Genomic DNA, 20,951 nt, shown 5'->3' on the forward strand with positions numbered 1-20,951 from the left:
CACAGATACAATAAATAAATGGAATAAAATTGAATGGAATGGAAAAACGGTACCACCGTGTAATACTCTTCTATATCAGTAGGTGGCAGCCAGTAGCTGATTGCTTTGAAGATGTGGGAAACAGCGGGAGGCAGTGTGCAGGTAAAAAGATGTCATGGTCATAGTCATAGCAGAAAAAGCATTTTGTGAGTTTTGTATTATTCTACGAAAATTGCTATGTGTACAGGGATCATCCAGCCTGGCGCTGGCTAGTTCTAACTTAACTGACTCCACACCCAGGCTAGCAGGCTCTGTCGTTGCCTGTGACCTGTGACATCTGAGGTCCTCTCCAAGGTTTCTCATAGTCAGCATTGTCACTGGCGTCCCACTGGGTGTGAATTCTCCTTGCCCACTGGGTGTGAGTTTTCCTTGCCCTTTTGTGGGTTCTTCCGAGGATGTCGTAGTCGTAATGATTTGTGCAGTCCTTTGAGACATTTGTGATTTGGGGCTATATAAATAAACATCAATTGATTGATTGATTGACTGTTCATAACTTTTATGGACAGAATTTCTAGGCGCAGTCTAGGCGTTGAGGGGTTCCGGTTTGGTGACCGCAGGATTAGGTCTCTGCTTTTTGCAGATGATGTGGTCCTGATGGCTTCATCTGACCGGGATCTTCAGCTCTCACTGGATCGGTTTGCAGCCGAGTGTGAAGCGACCGGAATGAGAATCAGCACCTCCAAGTCCGAGTCCATGGTTCTCGCCCGGAAAAGGGTACAATGCCGTCTCCGGGTTGGGGAGGAGACCCTGCCCCAAGTGGAGGAGTTCAAGTACCTAGGAGTCTTGTTCACGAGTGAGGGAAGAGTGATTCGTGAGATCGACAGGCGGATCGGTGCGGCGTCTTCAGTAATGCGGACGTTGTACCGATCCGTTGTGGTGAAGAAGGAGCTGAGCCGGAAGGCAAAGCTCTCAATTTACCGGTCGATCTACGTTCCCATCCTCATCTATGGTCATGAGCTTTGGGTCATGACCGAAAGGATAAGATCACGGGTACAAGCGGCCCAAATGAGTTTGGGTCTCTCCCTTAGAGATAGGGTGAGAAGCTCTGCCATCCGGGAGGAACTCAAAGTAAAGCCGCTGCTCCTCCACATGGAGAGGAGCCAGATGAGGTGGTTCGGGCATCTGGTCAGGATGCCACCTGAACGCCTCCCTAGGGAGGTGTTTAGGGCACGTCCAACCGGTAGGAGGCCACGGGGAAGACCCAGGACACGTTGGGAAGACTGGCCCGGGAAGAGCTAGACGAAGTCGCTGGGGAGAGGGAAGTCTGGGTTTCCCTGCTTAGGCTGTTGCCCCCGCGACCCGACCTCGGATAAGCGGAAGAAGGTGGATGGATGATTGATTGATTGAAAAGCGCAGTAAAGCCAAAGTGATATCACACCAGCGGCTACCCTGGAGATCAGCTTTACTGAAAGCGGCCACAAAAAGAGTCTGTTCTCATTAATATGCGTATTGATCCTTCTCGTCCTTACGATGAACCCTCGGGGATTATTCTTCCCTAGCAGTTCACTATCAGTCCGAGTACCATCCTGTCCCCTCATTACCCCAGCGTCGGTCTCTCGCCGAAAGTGTTTGTTCGCTGTTTGGCGGGGAGTCGGCCGCTCTCTCCAGCAGCAGCAGATGGGTCATTGTCAGAGAGTAATGAGTGGCAAACACCTGCTTCTTCTCCAGCGTCCGACACCACATATGTGGCGTACACATACAAAGCAAAGTGACCGTGACGGCGGCAGCTTTGGCAGCCAGGGCGTGCCGTTACACCGGCCCCCTCGCCGCCAATTTTTTGGTGTGTCCGCCCGAAAAACCTCCTGATGGGTTTAATTCAGCGTAACACGAAGGTTGGAGAGAGAGCTACTTAGGCAGAAGCCAGACCTTCTGTGACTGGACGGCCTGGGAAAGAACTAAGTGGTAGTTAGTGGTAGTGCCATGTCGGGTCCAGCAGATGGCACCATGCTGGAATAAAAACTTTAATGCATTTTTTTATAGGAGTCATTTTTAAGTATGTTTTGGTCTCTCTGTGCTTATTCTACAAAACCCAAAACCGGCAAAGTTGGCATGTTGTGTAAATCGTAAGTAAAATGAACACTTGAGAAACATTTTCAATGAGAGACAGGTCTGGACTACAGGACTCGCACTCTTTTACTACAAAGCCCCGCTGTTGTAACACATTGTCTTGCTGAAATAAGCAGGGGCGTCCATGGATGGCAGCATATGTTGCTCCAAAACCTGTATGTACCTTTCAGCATTAATGGTGCCTTCACAGATGTGTAAGTTACCCATGCCTTGGGCACTAATGCACCCCCATACCATCACAGATGCTGGCTTTTCAACTTGTCTTGCTGAAATAAGCAGGGGCGTCCATGGATGGCAACATATGTTGCTCCAAAACCTGTATGTACCTTTCAGCATTAATGGTGCCTTCACAGATGTGTAAGTTACCCATGCCTTGGGCACTAATGCACCCCCATACCATCACACATGCTGGCTTTTGAACTTGTCTTGCTGAAATAAGCAGGGGCGTCCATGGATGGCAACATATGTTGTTCCAAAACCTGTATGTACCTTTCAGCATTAATGGTGCCTTCACAGATGTGTAAGTTACCCATGCCTTGGGCACTAATGCACCCCCATACCATCACAGGTGCTGGCTTTTCAACTTGTCTTGCTGAAATAAGCAGGGGCGTCCATGGATGGCAACATATGTTGCTCCAAAACCTGTATGTACCTTTCAGCATTAATGGTGCCTTCACAGATGTGTAAGTTACCCATGTTTTGGGCACTAATGCACCCCCATACCATCACACATGCTGGCTTTTTAAGTTTGCGTCAGTAACACTCTGGATGGTTCGCTTCCCCTTTGGTCAAATATTTCCAAAAACAATTTGAAATGTGGGCTTCACGGTGGAAGAGGGGTTAATGCGTCTGCCTCACAATACGAAGGTCCTGCAATCCTGGGTCCAAATCCAGGCTCTGGATCTTTCTGTGTGGAGTTTGCATGTTCTCCCCGTGAATGCGTGGGTTCCCTCTGGGTACTCCGGCTTCCTCCGACTTCCAAAGACATGCACCTGGGGATAGGTTGATTGGCAACACTAAATGGTCCCTAGTGTGTGAATGTGAGTGTGAATGTTGTCTGTCTATCTGTGTTGGCCCTGCGATGAGGTGGCGACTTGTCCAGGGTGTACCCCGCCTTCCGCCCGATTGTAGCTGAGATAGGCGCCAGCGCCGCCCGCGACCCCAAAAGGGAATGAGCGGTAGACAATGGGAAGGATGGATGGACTCGTCAGAACACTTTTCCACTTTGCATCAGTCCATCTGAGACAATCTCGGGCCTATAGAAGCTGGTGGCGTTTCTGGATGTTGTTGATAAATGGCTTTCGCTTTGCATAGAAGAGTTTTAACTTGCACTTACAGATGTAGCGACAAAATATTTAGTGACAGTGGTTTTCTGAAGTGTTCCTGAGCCCGTGTGGTGATATCCTTTAGAGATTGATGTCGGTTTTTGATATAGTGCCGTCTGAGGGATGGAAGGTCACGGTCATTCAATGTTGGTTTCCGGCCATGCCGCTTACGTGGAGTGATTTCTCCAGATTTTCTGAAACTTTTGATGATATTATGGAGCGTAGATGTTGAAATCCTGAAATTTCTTGCAATTGCACTTTGAGAAAGGTTGTTCTTAAACTGTTTGACTATTTGCTCACGCAGTTGTGGACAAAGGGGTGTACCTCGCCCCATCCTTTCTTGTGAAAGACTGAGCATTTTTTGGGAAGCTGTTTTTATACCCAATCATGGCACCCACCTGTTCCCAATTAGCCTGCACACCTGTGGGATGTTGCAAATAAGCGTTTGATGACCATTCCTCAACTTTATCGGTATTTATTGCCACCTTTCCCAACTTCTTTGTCACGTGTTGCTGGCATCAAATTCTAAAGTTAACGATTATTTGCAAAAGAAATAAAGTTTATGAGTTTGAACATCAAATATGTTGTCTTTGTAGCATATTCAACTGAATATGGCTTGAAAAGGATTTGCAAATCATTGTATTCTGTTTATATTTACATCTAACACAATTTCCCAACTCATATGGAAACGGGGTTTGTACTTCTTTATCTCTTGTTTTCAACCAAAAATGCTTTGCTGTGATTAGGAGGTACTTGAGTTAAAAAACTGTCCACAGGAGGAACATCAGTGACAAAATGTTGTGTACTTTATTATAGGAAGTAACTATGGTGACATACCTCATGTCGCCTGAGGGGGGCGTCAAAGACACAGGTTAAAAAAATACAGTGCTCGGTACAAAACACTTAAACAAATGCCCAAAAAAAAAAAAAAAAAAGAGGGAAGGAAAGTGTTTATTATAATGAAACATCACTTTGTGGCTAGGATAAACAAAACCTCTTAATTGATCTTTTGGGCCAACACGTCATCACGCCATTAGCGAGTTTTTTTTTTTTTTCATCATTACACAACACTCAAATAAAATACACAAAAAAAAGAAGCGAGGCTAATGTGTTTCTTTTTTAAGACTCTTTATTGAACGAAATGGCGATACATTGCCTGTTTGCGTCGGGAAATGAATGTCGCCTGTCAATCACGTTTGGCGGGGGGCGGCCCCGCCCCCTTTTACACGCGCACGCGCACGCCAGCATTGTTTAAAAAAAAAAAAAAAAAAAAAAAGTCACCAGGAAAAACCTGTCCTGACACTCCGTGCGCGTGGAGGGGAGAAAGTGGGCGTGGGCGCGCTCCGGGAGACGAGTGCGCGCACGGCGCGAAAGAAAGAGCGAGCGAGCGAGAGAGAGAGAGAGAGAGAGAGAGAGAGAGAGAGAGAGAGAGAGAGCAAGCCAGTCCAGCTCCAGGCTTGATGTGTCCGTGAGTGACTCCCGCAGCCCAGGAAGAGGAATTAACGGCGGCTAAGAGGAGAAGGAATATCGGCCATGGCGTTCACCTCCATGTGGAAGTACCGCGTCCCCCTTGTCGCCGTCACCGTGGCCTGCCTGCTCCACACCGGTAAGACATTTCCAACTACTTGCCTCCTTCGCCCGAACGTCGCCTGGCGTCCGAGGCTGTGTCAACTTGTGTTCAAGAGGACTACCTGGTGTTGTGTCAACTTGTGTTCAAGAGGACTACCAGGTGTTGTGTCAACTTGTGTTCAAGACGACTACCTGGGTGTCAACTTGTGTTCAAGAGGACTACCAGGTGTTGTGTCAACTTGTGTTCAAGACGACTACCTGGGTGTCAACTTGTGTTCAAGAGGACTACCAGGTGTTGTGTCAACTTGTGTTCAAGAGGACTACCTGTGTGTCAACTTGTGTTCAAGAGGACTACCAGGTGTTGTGTCAACTTGTGTTATGGGGGACTACCTGGGTGTCAACTTGTGTTCAAGAGGACTACCTGGGTGTCAACTTGTGTTCAAGAGGACTACCTGGGTGTCAACTTGTGTTCAAGAGGACTACCAGGTGTTGTGTCAACTTGTGTTCAAGAGGACTACCTGGGTGTCAACTTGTGTTCAAGAGGACTACCAGGTGTTGTGTCAACTTGTGTTCAAGAGGACTACCTGGGTGTCAACTTGTGTTCAAGAGGACTACCTGGGTGTCAACTTGTGTTCAAGAGGACTACCAGGTGTTGTGTCAACTTGTGTTCAAGAGGACTACCTGGGTGTCAACTTGTGTTCAAGAGGACTACCAGGTGTTGTGTCAACTTGTGTTCAAGAGGACTACCAGGTGTTGTGTCAACTTGTGTTCAAGAGGACTACCAGGTGTTGTGTCAACTTGTGTTACGGGGACTACCTGTGTGTCAAGTTGTGTTGCAGAGGATTACCTGGTGTTGTGTCAACTTGTGTTCAAGAGGACTACCAGGTGTTGTGTCAACTTGTGTTACGGGGGACCACCTGTGTGTCAAGTTGTGTTCAAGAGGACTACCTGGTGTTGTCAACTTGTGTTACGGGGGACTACCTGTGTGTCAAGTTGTGTTTAAGAGGACTACCAGGTGTTGTGTCAACTTGTGTTACGGGGGACTATCTGTGTGTCAAGTTGTGTTGCAGAGGACTACCTGGTGTTGTGTCAACTTGTGTTACGGGGGACTACCTGTGTGTCAACTTGTGTTACAGAGGACTATCTTTGTGTCAAGTTGTGTCGCAGAGGAGTACCTGTGTGTCAAGTTGTGTTGCAGAGGACTACCTGGGTGTCAAGTTGCTTTGCAGAGGACTACCTGTGTGTCAAGTTGTGTTGCAGAGGACTACCTTTGTGTCAAGTTGTGTTGCAGAGGATTACCAGGGTGTCAAGTTGTGTTGCAGAGGACTACCTGGGTGTCAAGTTGTGTTGCAGAGGACTACATGTGTGTCAAGTTGTGTTGCAGAGGACTACTTGTGTGTCAAGTTGTGTTGCAGAGGACTACCTGTGTTTCAAGTTGTGTTGCAGAGGACTACATGTGTGTCAAGTTGTGTTGCAGAGGACTACCTGTGTGTCAAGTTGTGTTGCAGAGGACTACCTGTGTGTCAAGTTGTGTTGCAGAGGACTACCTGTGTGTCAAGTTGTGTTGCAGAGGACTACATGTTTGTCAAGTTGTGTTGCAGAGGACTACCTGTGTGTCAAGTTGTGTTGCAGAGGACTACCTGTGTGTCAAGTTGTGTTGCAGAGGACTACATGTTTGTCAAGTTGTGTTGCAGAGGACTACATGTTTGTCAAGTTGTGTTGCAGAGGACTACCTGTGTGTCAAGTTGTGTTCAAGAGGACTACATGTGTGTCAAGTTGTGTTCAAGAGGACTACATGTGTGTCAAGTTGTGTTCAAGAGGACTACATGTGTGTCAAGTTGTGTTGCAGAGGACTACATGTTTGTCAAGTTGTGTTCAAGAGGACTACCTGTGTGTCAAGTTGTGTTGCAGAGGACTACCTGTGTGTCAAGTTGTGTTGCAGAGGACTACCTGTGTGTCAAGTTGTGTTGCAGAGGACTACATGTGTGTCAAGTTGTGTTGCAGAGGACTACATGTTTGTCAAGTTGTGTTGCAGAGGACTACCTGTGTGTCAAGTTGTGTTCAAGAGGACTACATGTGTGTCAAGTTGTGTTGCAGAGGACTACATGTTTGTCAAGTTGTGTTGCAGAGGACTACCTGTGTGTCGCGCACTTTCTGTATGGCCGAGTGTTCGCTCTCTCGTCCTTGTTGACACAGAAAGTCCCTTAAACGTTACATAAATAGGAAGCAAAAGTGAAAGGTTGCCACTTTGTTTTTATAATTTATTTTGTCTAGCATTGTGCGATGTTGACCTGAGTGTGTCAGGCTAGAAAGTTGCCTTGGTGACCAACATTTGCATGACTACTTAGAAGATAGTTATTAGAAGTACATTGTTGTTAGAACATCTACTTGCTTGTGTTTCATGCTTGGGAAAAAATGCTGACAACAAAGTCTTGGATGTTTTTATTTATTAGGGGGGAAAAAAAATCTCTGTATATTTTTTTACTTACACATTACATACATTGCGTACGTTTTTTTTACGCAAGTTGAAAAATAACACAGACATACTGTACAGACCAAAAGTTTTGGACCCACCTTCTCATTTTCTTTATTTTCATGACTATTTACGTTGTAGATTGTCACTGAAGGCATCAAAACTATGAATGAACACATGTGGAGTTATGTACTTCACGAAAAAAGGTGAAATAACTGAAAACATGTTTTACATTCTAGTTTCAGGGGCTGTATATTGTAGCCTCCCGGAAATGTTAGTGCTGCAAGGGATTCTGGGTATTTGTTCTGTTGTGTTTAGGTTGTGTTACGGTGCAGATGTTCTCCTGAAATTTTTTTGTCATTCTTGTCTGGTGTGGGTTCACAGTTTGGCGCATATTTGTAACAGCGTTAAGGTTGTTTATACGGCCACCCTCAGTGTGACCTGTATGGCTGTTGACCAAGTATGCCGTGCATTCACTTGCCTGTGTGAAAAGCCGTAGGTATTATGTGACATTATGTGCCTTTAAGGTGTATTGGCGCTCTGGACTTCTCCCTACGTCCGTGTACCACTCCGTACAGCCACGTTTTAAAAAGTCATACATTTTACCGATAATTTCCGATATTATATTTTTAAAGCATTTATCGGCCGATAATATCAGCAGTCTGATCTTATCGGACATCTCTAATACCGTATGATGGTTCAGTTTTCCCCAAGAAATTGTGTTAGTGGTGGCTCTCCAGGGGAAGAGGGTTTTGTGGGTGTAAGGATGGACTACAGACTGCGGTGAAGTAGGCCGGCTTTGTCGCAAGAAGAAGCTGACAACTTTTGGTTGTGTTTTCCGCACCATTGCATCGGCAATAATATAGTTGGGGACGGCGTGGCCAAGTTGGTAGAGTGGCCGTGCCAGCAATCTGAGGGTTACTGGTTCCATCCCCACCTTCTACCATCCTAGTCACGTCCGTCGTGTCCTTGGGCAAGACACTTCACCCTTGCTCCTGATGGGTCCTGGTGAGCGCCTTGCATGGCAGCTCCCGCCGTCAATGTGTGAGTGGGCGAATGTGTAAATACTGTCAAAGCGCTTTGGGCTCCTTAAAAAGGGGTAGAAAAGCGCTATACAAGTACAACCCATTTAACATAGTTAGGGGGTGTGACAGTCTTGAGCCGTCTTCGCTCGGGTTCAATGGACCACCCAGGAAGGACATGCTTTTGAGCAGGTTTGACTTCTTTATTTTGCAATAAAGCTTGGCTGCGGTTTGGATCATTTCTCAGCTCGTTCCCGGTCTGCTTTTCAGCTGCCGTCGTCTGCTTTTTGGCTGCTCTTGCTTCCTAGTCTACTACTCCTTCCGCCCCGATCTCTCCTCCTTCTCCCCTTCTATACAGCGTGAGGAGATGAGTTAATTGTGTGCTGGTGTGCGAAGCCACGCACCTGATCTCGCTCGTAGCGTCGCTCCCGGCACGTTCCGTCTCTCTGCTCAGTCGCATTCTCCGCCTCCTTGCCGCCATCTTGGGCAGGGCTACAGCGTGCCCTGCCCAGCCATCGGACCGTCGGCTGCGCCTCTCCACAGGGGGGTTTATACTTTTATATTCTTACATTCACTGTTACAAGCGGCCCTCTATGAAAACAAGTTTGACAACCCTGATTTAAACAGTTGAAAAAACAAAATCACATTTTGAAAGAATCAGATTTGGTCCACTTTGTGTAAACATAGTCTATGATTGTTTACTTCTGGCTGGTATTGTGCGCTTATCTGATCATTTCTGCCCTGGTTGTTGTTTCCCCATCATGTTGCGTTAGCCTGGACGCGGGGAGAAGGTCGAAAGGTCGCTCCTTGCTGCCAATTGTCTCACTGGTGCACTGCTCCCAGATCAGCTGCTCGCCATACAGCTTGTTTATTCACTGATTTCTCCTCCGAGTGTTTACATGCGCTTGTGTGTGTCTGACCACCTCTCTATGAAATTGCCTGTGTGTTGCATTTAAAAGCGGCCCCCGTGTCGCCAGCTTACAGTGGCGGCTTTTCTTTTCCCTGCGTGAGCAAGCTCTGCTGTGGGCTGCTCGCTGATCACTGTCATTAATCTCGACACTGACAGGGGCCAGCAGAGACGGGGAGGCGGGCTTTGTAAGGTGGGATGGTGCATGGAAGAAGATGCCTCTTGTAAGGTGGGATGGTGCATGGAAGAAGATGCCTCATGTAAGGTGGGATGGTGCATGGAAGAAGATGCCTCTTGTAAGGTGGGATGGTGCATGGAAAAAGATGCCTCTTGTAAGGTGGGATGGTGCATGGAAGAAGATGCCTCTTGTAAGGTGGGATGGTGCATGGAAGAAGATGCCTCATGTAAGGTGGGATGGTGCATGGAAGAAGATGCCTCTTGTAAGGTGGGATGGTGCATGGAAAAAGATGCCTCTTGTAAGGTGGGATGGTGCATGGAAGAAGATGCCTCATATGCAGTGATAGCGTGCACTGAACTCCTCGGCTGAAACAACGTGCAAGATGGGCTGAAGAAGGCCGGTGATGCAGGTTGGTAATGGCAGCAAATGTGTGCAAAAGAGTCTCCTTGCAGCTTTTACTCTTGTAAGAGAGCTTTTTGTACCACCCCCTTTCTTTCGGGTCACAAAGTCCATATAGGTCTTGTATTTTGCAATGCATTGTGGGGCCAAGGTAGCCGTTTTTGTTGGCCAAAGCTTTTGTTTACATCACAAGTGTCGACCTCAAGGCCCGCCACTTTATTTTACTCAGCCCCTCAAAAGCCTGGAAATTGTCAGGCTTGCCCCTGACAGTTTGTTTGTGTTTTAGTTTTTCCTCTGTGTCTGTTTAGTATTTCCTGTCCTCAGTTCCTGTCAGCACTCTTATTTTGGTTCAGCTTCCTGTTTGTCTCTCTGTGTGCTTTTTTCCCCTCGGCTGTGGCTGATTGGCACCTGGCCACACCTGGTGTCAATCAGCCAATCCTATTTGTACCTGCTTTTGTTCTCCAGTCAGTGCTGGATTATTGTCTTGTCGATTTTTTTTTTGACTGGACTCTCACTATTATGTTGGATCCACTATGGACTGGACTCTCACTATTATGTTAGATCCACTATGGACTGGACTCTCCCTATTATGTTAGATCCACTATGGACTGGACTCTCACTATTATGTTAGATCCACTATGGACTGGACTCTCACTATTATGTTAGATCCACTATGGACTGGACTCTCACACTATTATGTTAGATCCACTATGGACTGGACTCTCACTATTATGTTAGATCCACTATGGACTGGACTCTCACTATTATGTTAGATCCACTATGGACTGGACTCTCACACTATTATGTTAGATCCACTATGGACTGGACTCTCACTATTATGTTAGTTCCACTATGGACTGGACTCTCATTATTATGTTAGATCCACTATGGACTGGACTCTCACTATTATGTTAGATCCACTATGGACTGGACTCTCACACTATTATGTTAGATCCACTATGGACTGGACTCTCACTATTATGTTAGTTCCACTATGGACTGGACTCTCATTATTATGTTAGATCCACTATGGACTGGACTCTCACTATTATGTTAGATCCACTATGGACTGGACTCTCACTATTATGTTAGATCCACTATGGACTGGACTCTCACTATTATGTTAGATCCACTATGGAATGGACTGTCACTATTATGTTAGTTCCACTATGGACTGGACTCTCACTATTATGTTAGATCCACTATGGACTGGACTCTCACTATTATGTTAGATCCACTATGGACTGGACTCACACTATTATGTTAGATCCACTATGGCCTGGACTCTCACTATTATGTTAGATCCACCATGGACTGGACTTTCACTATTATGTTAGATCCACTATGGACTGGACTCACACTATTATGTTAGATCCACTATGGACTGGACTCTCACTATTATGTTAGATCCACCATGGACTGGACTCTCACTATTATGTTAGATCCACTATGGACTGGACTCACACTATTATGTTAGATCCACTATGGCCTGGACTCTCACTATTATGTTAGAACCACTATGGACTGGACTCTCACTATTATGTTAGATCCACTCGACGTCAATTGCACCGATCGTCCGGGGGTGGGGGCAAATCGGCGGTCGCCTCGGTTTCCCGATGTCCCATTGGGTTGAGTTTTTCCTTGCCCTGATGTGGGATCTGAGCCTAAGATGTCGTTTTGGCTTTTGCAGCCCTTTGAGACACTCGTTATTTAGGGCTATATAAGTAAACATTGATTGATTGATTGCTATAAAATTGTGTAATAGTATTCACTGTTAGAAGCGGCCCTCAGGGGTCAAACATACCTGCGTTGTGGCCCTCAGTGAAAAGGACTTTGACACCTCTGGTTGACATGGTTGCACTGTACCCACGCTAGTGTGAGAGCAACAAACAATGGTTTCAAAGGGATCGTACAAAATCCAAAAATCAAAAGATTGTACCGAGACAAACTATACCCTATTCTAAAGGCTCGCTACCTCGCAAAACAGGAAGTCGAGTTGGTGGTACTGATCCATATGAGCATGTCCAACGGACAAGAGATGGAAGTAAGCTGCTGTCGTCGTCTGTATGTTTTTATACCAAATTTCAGAATGCCTAGTCTAGAATCACTGTCTGTTCCAAATGCATGTCATCTACGGCTTTCATCTCTTACGTGTCCGAAACGGCGCATATACAGGTTTCCCTTCATAAAAACAAGCCCTTTATTACTTTGGAACACTTTGATCATTGCCCTACTTGGATGAAAATGACATTCATTCATGTTTGTGCCTACCTGTGACTGAAAGTAAACAGACAGCGTGATTTTTTTTTCCAAAATACTGTACGCTGTTTGTCAGCAGCTTACTATATGCTACTGAATAAAACATGCTTTGAGTCAAACTTACTAGTGGGAAAATACCGTAAACACACAAACATATATAAGTACTTTATTGATTCCTTCAGGAGTGTTCCCTCAGGTGATGTCGTTAAAAGTCATGTTTGATTGTCTCACGGCTGCTATTCACCATCTCTTTACTAGCTCACTAACCAAATCATTTTTTTCCCACCTGAAGCGATCGCGGAAGTTAAAGATGTCGCACGTTCACGCCGTGATTTGGACTCGTCAAAGAAAAGATCAAAACTACAGCACAGAGTCTTGCATTCAGCCGTGTAAATAAGATCATCATCGGCGGTCACTCGAACGAGTATGACGATGCTCCTGGTAGGGGTGTATCCCTTTATGGAGGATACCTGTCCGTGACTTAGTTTAACGTGGGGGGACTGGTGCACCACACCATCCTTGACAGAATCAAGTCAGGGTCCACTGGCATGGAGTCCAAGACGACTGGGGACCCTTTTCTGCTGTAGCCATATTTGTCAACCCTCCCGGATTTTCTGGGAGACTCCCGAAATTCATCGCCTCTCCCGAAAACCTCCCGGAACAAATTTTTACCAATCTCCTGAAATTCAGGCAGAGCTGGAGGCCACTTCCCCTCCAGCTCCATGAGAACCTGACTCAGCAATGTTGTGACCCTCTTAAACAGGACAATACTGCCATCTACTGTACATAGAATATAATACATACTTGCCAACCCTCCCGGATTTTCATGAACGGTCAGCGAAGCACAAAGCGTCCGCGGCGCAGCATCGTTCACAACCCAGTATTATGGGCCACCTCCCAAAATGGAGACCCGATGGTGTAACTTATGCTGAGACAAAGATGGCTATGCTGATAGCTGGAAGCAACATCCCGTTCTCCTTTGCGGATGTCTACAACAAAAATCCGTGAAGGATATGTTTCCGGATTCGGAGATCACTCGCCAATACTCAAATGGCAGAACAAAGGTTACTGAAATAGTGAAAGGTTAGTGTTGTTGTTTTTTTTAGTAACCAGCAAGCACAGTACAATTAGTAGAACAACTGTGTTTTTATTACTGTGTATTTGATTGGTGCCTTCGGAAATTTAACTATTTATTTTATTTATGTATATAATAAAATAAAAAATATACAGCTAAAATTCACTGAAAGTCAAGTATTTCATACATGTGTGTATATATATATATATATATATATATATATATATATATATATATATATATATATATATATATATATATATATATATATATATATATATATATGAAATAGTCCAGTTGGTGAATTATACTCCTCCCCTCTTAACCACGCCCCCCAACCACGCCTCTGCCCCAGCCCCACTTTAACGTCATGCCCAGGACACATAAATAAGATATTTAGAGGCCTGCAAAACCCACAATGCATTGTGTTTATTACCTCACACTTTCAAGCCTTATATCAAAAATACTTGCAGGCTGCCAAGTGCATGCTAAGCCAACAGGGGGTGTGATAATGCGGAGCAATAACCACATTTTAGCCAATCAGAAGCCTTTAGACTAGATCCATTCTACGTAATCAAAATGCATAAAAGTCCTGAAAAAAATGGCAATAGTCCTTCAATCAGGAGCAGAAGCAAAACTGCTTTTACGGTATATAGAGACTAACTTTGACTATTGGAGCGTTTATCTTACCTCAACAAAATGTAGGCTCACAGGCAGGTTATTGCAATATTTAAAGCAGGGGTCTCAAACACAATTTACCCGGTGGCCGCAGAGGAATAGAGTCTGGGTGACGTTTGGCCGCGAGAACTTTATTAATTAAGAAAAACACTTTAACCTACAAAACAAGACAGAATAAAACAATTTGTGCAGAGGAAGTCAGGATTAATGCCTACAATAAGCATGTTTTTGTACCCGCTGCCTTGTGGTACTTTTGGGAGAAGGAAAGGCTACGGGAGAAAACCCAGACAGAAAATCAGGAGTGGAGCCCCTGAGGCGACTGGGTGTCATTGCTGACTGCTGACCCCCCGCCGGCAGCTCCTGCAGCCAAGCCGATGCCAGACGTATTGCCTAGCTTTCCTCTGGACCACATCGACACGGCCGAGAGGGGGATCCTGATGTCTGGGCAACCCAAGATCTCCATACTTTCTGCCCAGGCTTGCACCACGGAGAGGTCACTCCAGCCTCCCCCCAAAATGGAGGAAACAACACGGAAGCTGGCAGTCTTAAGTTCCACCCGATTGGCGCCAGCTTCGACGGTGGGAGGAATCATTGACTCAAGAAAGAATGAACTTCCCCCTGGAGAAACCTATGATGCCTATGATGAAGCATGTTTTTGTAGTGCACAGCTTCTCAAAGTTGGGTTTGAAGGATGTTACTGCATGATACTGATAAAGCATGTTCCCCGGGGGTCACATGTGCCCCCCCCTTTCCCCACCGGGCCCACCTCACTATTTTGAGAAGAACTGTTTTAGAGTGACAGGTTTCAATTGTCAGAGATGTGTGGCCTTGTGTTGTTGTTGTTGTTGTTGTTGTTGTTGTTGTGAACCGTAGCAGAGGTGGAAAGAAAGACTTCACAGTGTGTCTGACGGGCAGGCCTGAGGGACACACATGCAAACGCGCACACACACACACACACACACACACACACACACACACACACACACACACACACACACACACACACACACACACACACACACACACACACACACATTCTTGTATTTCTTACCTTCTTGAGACCTCCAAAAAATTCCTCCCCTTTAGGACCACCCTTTCTAGATATATAAATATTTGTAATTACAAAATTAATAATATATAGATACTTTGCAGATATAAAAAAGGTAAGGGTTCTAGTTATTTTTTGGGAAATTTTTGTTTGTAGTTGGTTTTTAATCTTCAATATTTACTTCAAGTTATTTCAGTATGTCAACGGTTTTTCCGTATACTTGGTCACGGGTCCTCATATGGACGAAACTTTTCCTTGGTGATGTCTCGAGAAGGGAAGAAATACAAGAACACACACACACACACACACACACACACACACACACACACACACACACACACATACACACACACACACACACACACACACACACACACACACACACACACACACACACACACACACACACACACACACACACATTCTTGTAGTTCTTACCTTCTTGAGACCTCCCAAAAATTCCTCCCCTTTAGGACCACCCTTTCTAGGTATATAAATAGTTGTATTTACAACATTAATAATATACAGATACTTTGCAGATATAAAAAAAGGTAAGGTTTTTAGTTATTTTTTGGGAAATTTTTGTTTGTAGTTGGTTTTTAATCTTCAATATTTACTTCAAGTTATTTCAGTATGTCAACGGTTTTTCCGTATACTTGGTCACGGGTCCTCATATGGACGAAACTTTTCCTTGGTGATGTCTCGAGAAGGGAAGAAATACAAGAACACACACACACACACACACACACACACACACACACACACACACACACACACACACACACACATTCTTGTAGTTCTTACCTTCTTGAGACCTCCCAAAAATTCCTCCCCTTTAGGACCACCCTTTCTAGATATATAAATAGTTGTATTTACAACATTAATAATATACAGGTACTTTGCAGGTATAAAAAAAGGTAAGGTTTTTAGTTATTTTTTGGGAAATTTTTGTTTGTAGTTGGTTTTTAATCTTCAATATTTACTTCAAGTTATTTCAGTATGTCAACGGTTTTTCCGTATACTTGGTCACGGGTCCTCATATGGACGAAACTTTTCCCTGGTGATGTCTCGAGAAGGGAAGAAATACAAGAACACACACACACACACACACACACACACACACACACACACACACACACACACACACACACACACACACACACACACACACACACACACACACACACACACACACACACATTCTTGTAGTTCTTACCTTCTTGAGACCTCCCAAAAATTCCTCCCCTTTAGGACCACCCTTTCTAGATATATAAATAGTTGTATTTACAACATTAATAATATACAGATACTTTGCAGATATAAAAAAAGGTAAGGTTTTTAGTTATTTTTTTGGGAAATTTTTGTTTGTAGTTGGTTTTTAATCTTCAATATTTACTTCAAGTTATTTCAGTATGTCAACGGTTTTTCCGTATACTTGGTCACGGGTCCTCATATGGACGAAACTTTTCCTTGGTGATGTATCGAGAAGGGAGGAAATACAAGAACACACACACACACACACACATACACACACACACACACACACACACACACACACACACACACACACACACACACACACACACACACACACACACATTCTTGTAGTTCTTACCTTCTTGAGACCTCCCAAAAATTCCTCCCCTTTAGGACCACCCTTTCTAGATATATAAATAGTTGTATTTACAACATTAATAATATACAGATACTTTGCAGATATAAAAAAAGGTAAGGTTTTTAGTTATTTTTTGGGAAATTTTTGTTTGTAGTTGGTTTTTAATCTTCAATATTTACTTCAAGTTATTTCAGTATGTCAACGGTTTTTCCGTATACTTGGTCACGGGTCCTCATATGGACGAAACTTTTCCTTGGTGACGTCTCGAGAAGGGAAGAAATACAAGAACACACACACACACACACACACACACACACACACACACACACACACACACACACACACACATTCTTGTAGTTCTTACCTTCTTGAGACCTCCCAAAAATTCCTCCCCTTTAGGACCACCCTTTCTAGATATATAAATAGTTGTATTTACAACATTAATAATATACAGATACTTTGCAGATATAAAAAAAGGTAAGGTTTTTAGTTATTTTTTGGGAAATTTTTGTTTGTAGTTGGTTTTTAATCTTCAATATTTACTTCAAGTTATTTCAGTATGTCAACGGTTTTTCCGTATACTTGGTCACGGGTCCTCATATGGACGAAACTTTTCCTTGGTGACGTCTCGAGAAGGGAAGAAATACAAGAACACACACACACACACACACACACACACACACACACACACACACACACACACACACACACACACACACACACACACACACACACACACACACACACACACACATTCTTGTAGTTCTTACCTTCTTGAGACCTCCCAAAAATTCCTCCCCTTTAGGACCACCCTTTCTAGATATATAAATAGTTGTATTTACAACATTAATAATATACAGATACTTTGCAGATATAAAAAAAGGTAAGGTTTTTAGTTATTTTTTGGGAAATTTTTGTTTGTAGTTGGTTTTTAATCTTCAATATTTACTTCAAGTTTTTTCAGTATGTCAACGGTTTTTCCGTATACTTGGTCACGGGTCCTCATATGGACGAAACTTTTCTTTGGTGATGTCTCGAGAAGGGAAGAAATACAAGAACACACACACACACACACACACACACACACACACACACACACACACACACACACACACACACACACACACACACGCACACACACTCTCGTACACTAACACTCTCACACACATCAGTAGATCACTGGCTAATCCAGAGAAGAAAAGCTCTGGGCTAACATTTTGTGGCCACACAGTAAAACAAATGTCACAAACTCTGCCTCCTCTGCTCGCCCACAATTAATAGCTTCCACCCCTCCCCGTCCCATCGCCCACCGCCCCCCAGCCCTTCACATCTGTATTCTCCCTCCCTCCCACCTCCTGGCGGCCATCCCTCTCTCCCGTGCCTCCATTAACACCTGGCTTATCGCTGCGTGCATTAAATCACCTCCATTTGTTTGTTTGAAAGCGTGCAATGAGAGCCATCCGTTTCGGGCTTGTGTCCCCCCCCCACCCCCTCCCTCCTCCCTCCCCAATCATGACGCTTGGCCCCCTTCCGGGCTCTGGCACAGGAAAAACTGCAGCAGTCGGACGCTTTTGCGGGATGAGATTTGAATAGCAATTACGGCGGATGCACAGCGTCTCCAAGCATGCTCGCCGCACATTTATGTAAATATATGGATGGAAAACAGGCGCGGCGCGTATGTTCAGGAACACGCGTCGAAACATTTACGTGCGTGGCTTCACGGCGCCGCTGCTTATGCGGAGGCGTCGCGCAGCTTGCGTCATGGGAGTGGAAATCGCCCTCCTTTCACTTCCACATTGTGCTTGGCTTGCTACCTGGCCGTCTTTGTTCTTCATGCACTGGCAGTCGTCAGCGTAAGCCAAGGTTTATCCTTTGATCCAAACCTTGGAGGATAATTCGCCCACAAATAAACTTGTCAACAATTTAACGACAAGGAGCAAGGCCGGCTGCGATCTTCCCCCCTTTCCCCCGCGTCTGCTTCAGTTCAAGGCATGGACCTGAGAGTCCTACTCCAAAGGAAATGCACTACCTGCATGGTTTGGATGGACTGATAAAGGGCCCTGACAGGCTGTCGCACTCTCCCATAAGAGCCTCCGCGCACAAGCCCCGTAAACAAATTAGACTCTTTTGCCACTCGGCTCATTGTGGGAAGGCTCTTATTCCCTCCTGAGGATTTTATGGCTCGATTACTCAGCGGCACAAGGTCCTTGCTTCAACATTTCAAGTGCTACTGATGTGTTTTTGTGGGATTCTATCTTCATCCACCGTGTCCTCCATCATTGTATTTGTGTCACTGAGAAGTCTCTCAAGCAAACCTGACTGTTTAACCATTTTTAAACTTTGAATATTCCCCGATTTTACACAAGTAACTTTTTTTAATGATATTTCTGAGAGTAATGCGTCTCCCAACCCACTTCTCCAAAGTTGGCTGGCTCAGGGTGGACGACAGACAACTTGCACTGAGCCTAGTCTATAAAATCCGCTACCGAAGTACATGTCAAACTACTTCCTTAACGTAAATGACCGCCATAACCACATTAAACCCAGATTCCGATCTACCAAAGGTCTTAACTCATTCTATGCCACATCAATGTGGAATACACTCCCAACAGGTGTATAAGTAAGTGCATCTCTATATTCCTTCTAAACCGCACTAAAAGAACACCTCCAGGCAACATTAACCCTTTACTAATACCCTCCTCCATTCACATCCCATCTCCCCAGATTGTAAATAACCTAATGTAAATAATCAAATGTACTTCTAATGTATATAATTGTTCTTATGCTATGTGAACTCACTATGTTCTCTGCTGGCTGTACATATCCTACTAAGTCACACCTACACTGTTTCAATGTCCATTTCTCTGTTGATGCAATTGTTGATGACTGAAGTACTGATATCAACCAAAGCTCCTCATCCCACCCCCCGGATTGTAAATAATGTAAATAATTCAATGTGTATACTATGATGATTAACTTGTGTGATGACTGTATTATGTTGATAGTGTATATTTGTACCATGAATTGATTAACGTGGACCCCGACTTAAACAAGTTTTAAAACTTTATTAGGGTGTTACCATTTAGAGGTCAATTGTACGGAATATGTACTGTACTGTGCAATCTACTAATAAAAGTATCAATCAATCAATCAAAAAAAAAAACTCCCGAGAGCACCAAATGTAAAAATAAAAATTCAATAATCTCATTTAGAAGAGGTGCTTTTGAAGTTTTTCTTGAAGACATGATGGAAAAACACCCTTCCTCGTGGTCTCATGAATTATGCTTTTCTTAAAAAAAAAAAAAAAAAAAGGCTTGTCTGCACGTCTCAAATAAAACCTGCCAACGACTTATCGATCGGGGCTGGACATGTCTCCCAGCAGGTGCAAGACATTCAAACAACGTTGAGAACTGGTTGAATTAGGACCTGACGGCGCACAACTCAAACACGACGTTGAAACAACATGCTTTTTGACGACGTTTCATCAACGTCCGGCTTTGATTGATTGATTGATTGAAACTTTTATTAGTAGATTGCACAGTACAGTACATATTAAAGGGGAACATTATCACAATTTCAAAAAGGTTAAAAACAATAAAAATCAGTTCCCAGTGGCTTGTTGTATTTTTTAAAGTTTTTTTCAAAATTTTACCGGTCCCGGAATATCCCTAAATAAAGCTTTAAAGTGCCTTATTTTCGCTATCTTCGAAACCACTGTCCATTTCCCTGTGACGTCACACAGTGCTGCCAATACAAACAACATGGCGGTTACCACAGCAAGATATAGCGACATTAGCTCGGATTCAGACTCGGATTTCAGCGGTTTAAGCGATTCAACAGATTACGCATGTATTGAAACAGATAGTCGGAGTATGGAGGCAGATAGCGAAAACGAAATTGAAGAAAAAACTGAAGCTATTGAGCGAATAGCTATTGACGCTATTCGGCCATAGCGTGGGTGTACCTAATGAAGTGACCCATAGCATGGCTGCCTTATTAGCATCGGCGGTAAAATGTGCGGACCAAACGATCAGGACTTTCGCAACTTGTGACACTGGAGCAACTCAAATCCGTCGATTGGTAAGTGTTTGTTTCGCATTAAATGTGGGTATCTAGTTTCAAATGTACATACAGCTAGCGTAAATAGCATGTTAGCATCGATTAGCGTAGCATGTTAGCATCGATTAGCTGGCAGTCATGCCGTGACCAAATATGTCTGATTAGCACATACGTCAACAACATCAACAAAACTCACCTTTGTGATTTCGTTGACTTAATGGTTGCAAATGCATCTGTA

The 20,951-nt window shown here is 44.3% G+C and overlaps 1 protein-coding gene across 1 annotated transcript in view; it reads left to right on the top strand.

The window, feature by feature from the left end:
- The first annotated feature begins 4,774 nt into the window (after nt 1–4,774).
- cadm4 (cell adhesion molecule 4) overlaps nt 4,775–20,951 on the top strand; it is a 560,557-nt gene continuing 544,380 nt past the window's right edge. The window contains exon 1 of the mRNA XM_061915016.1: nt 4,775–5,037. Within this exon, the coding sequence (XP_061771000.1) occupies nt 4,965–5,037 (73 nt within the window). The 5' untranslated portion in view covers nt 4,775–4,964. The remainder of the gene's footprint in view (nt 5,038–20,951) is intronic.

The sequence above is a fragment of the Nerophis ophidion genome, linkage group LG11 (assembly GCF_033978795.1).
Source record: "Nerophis ophidion isolate RoL-2023_Sa linkage group LG11, RoL_Noph_v1.0, whole genome shotgun sequence".
In the NCBI taxonomy this organism is placed as follows: domain Eukaryota; kingdom Metazoa; phylum Chordata; class Actinopteri; order Syngnathiformes; family Syngnathidae; genus Nerophis; species Nerophis ophidion.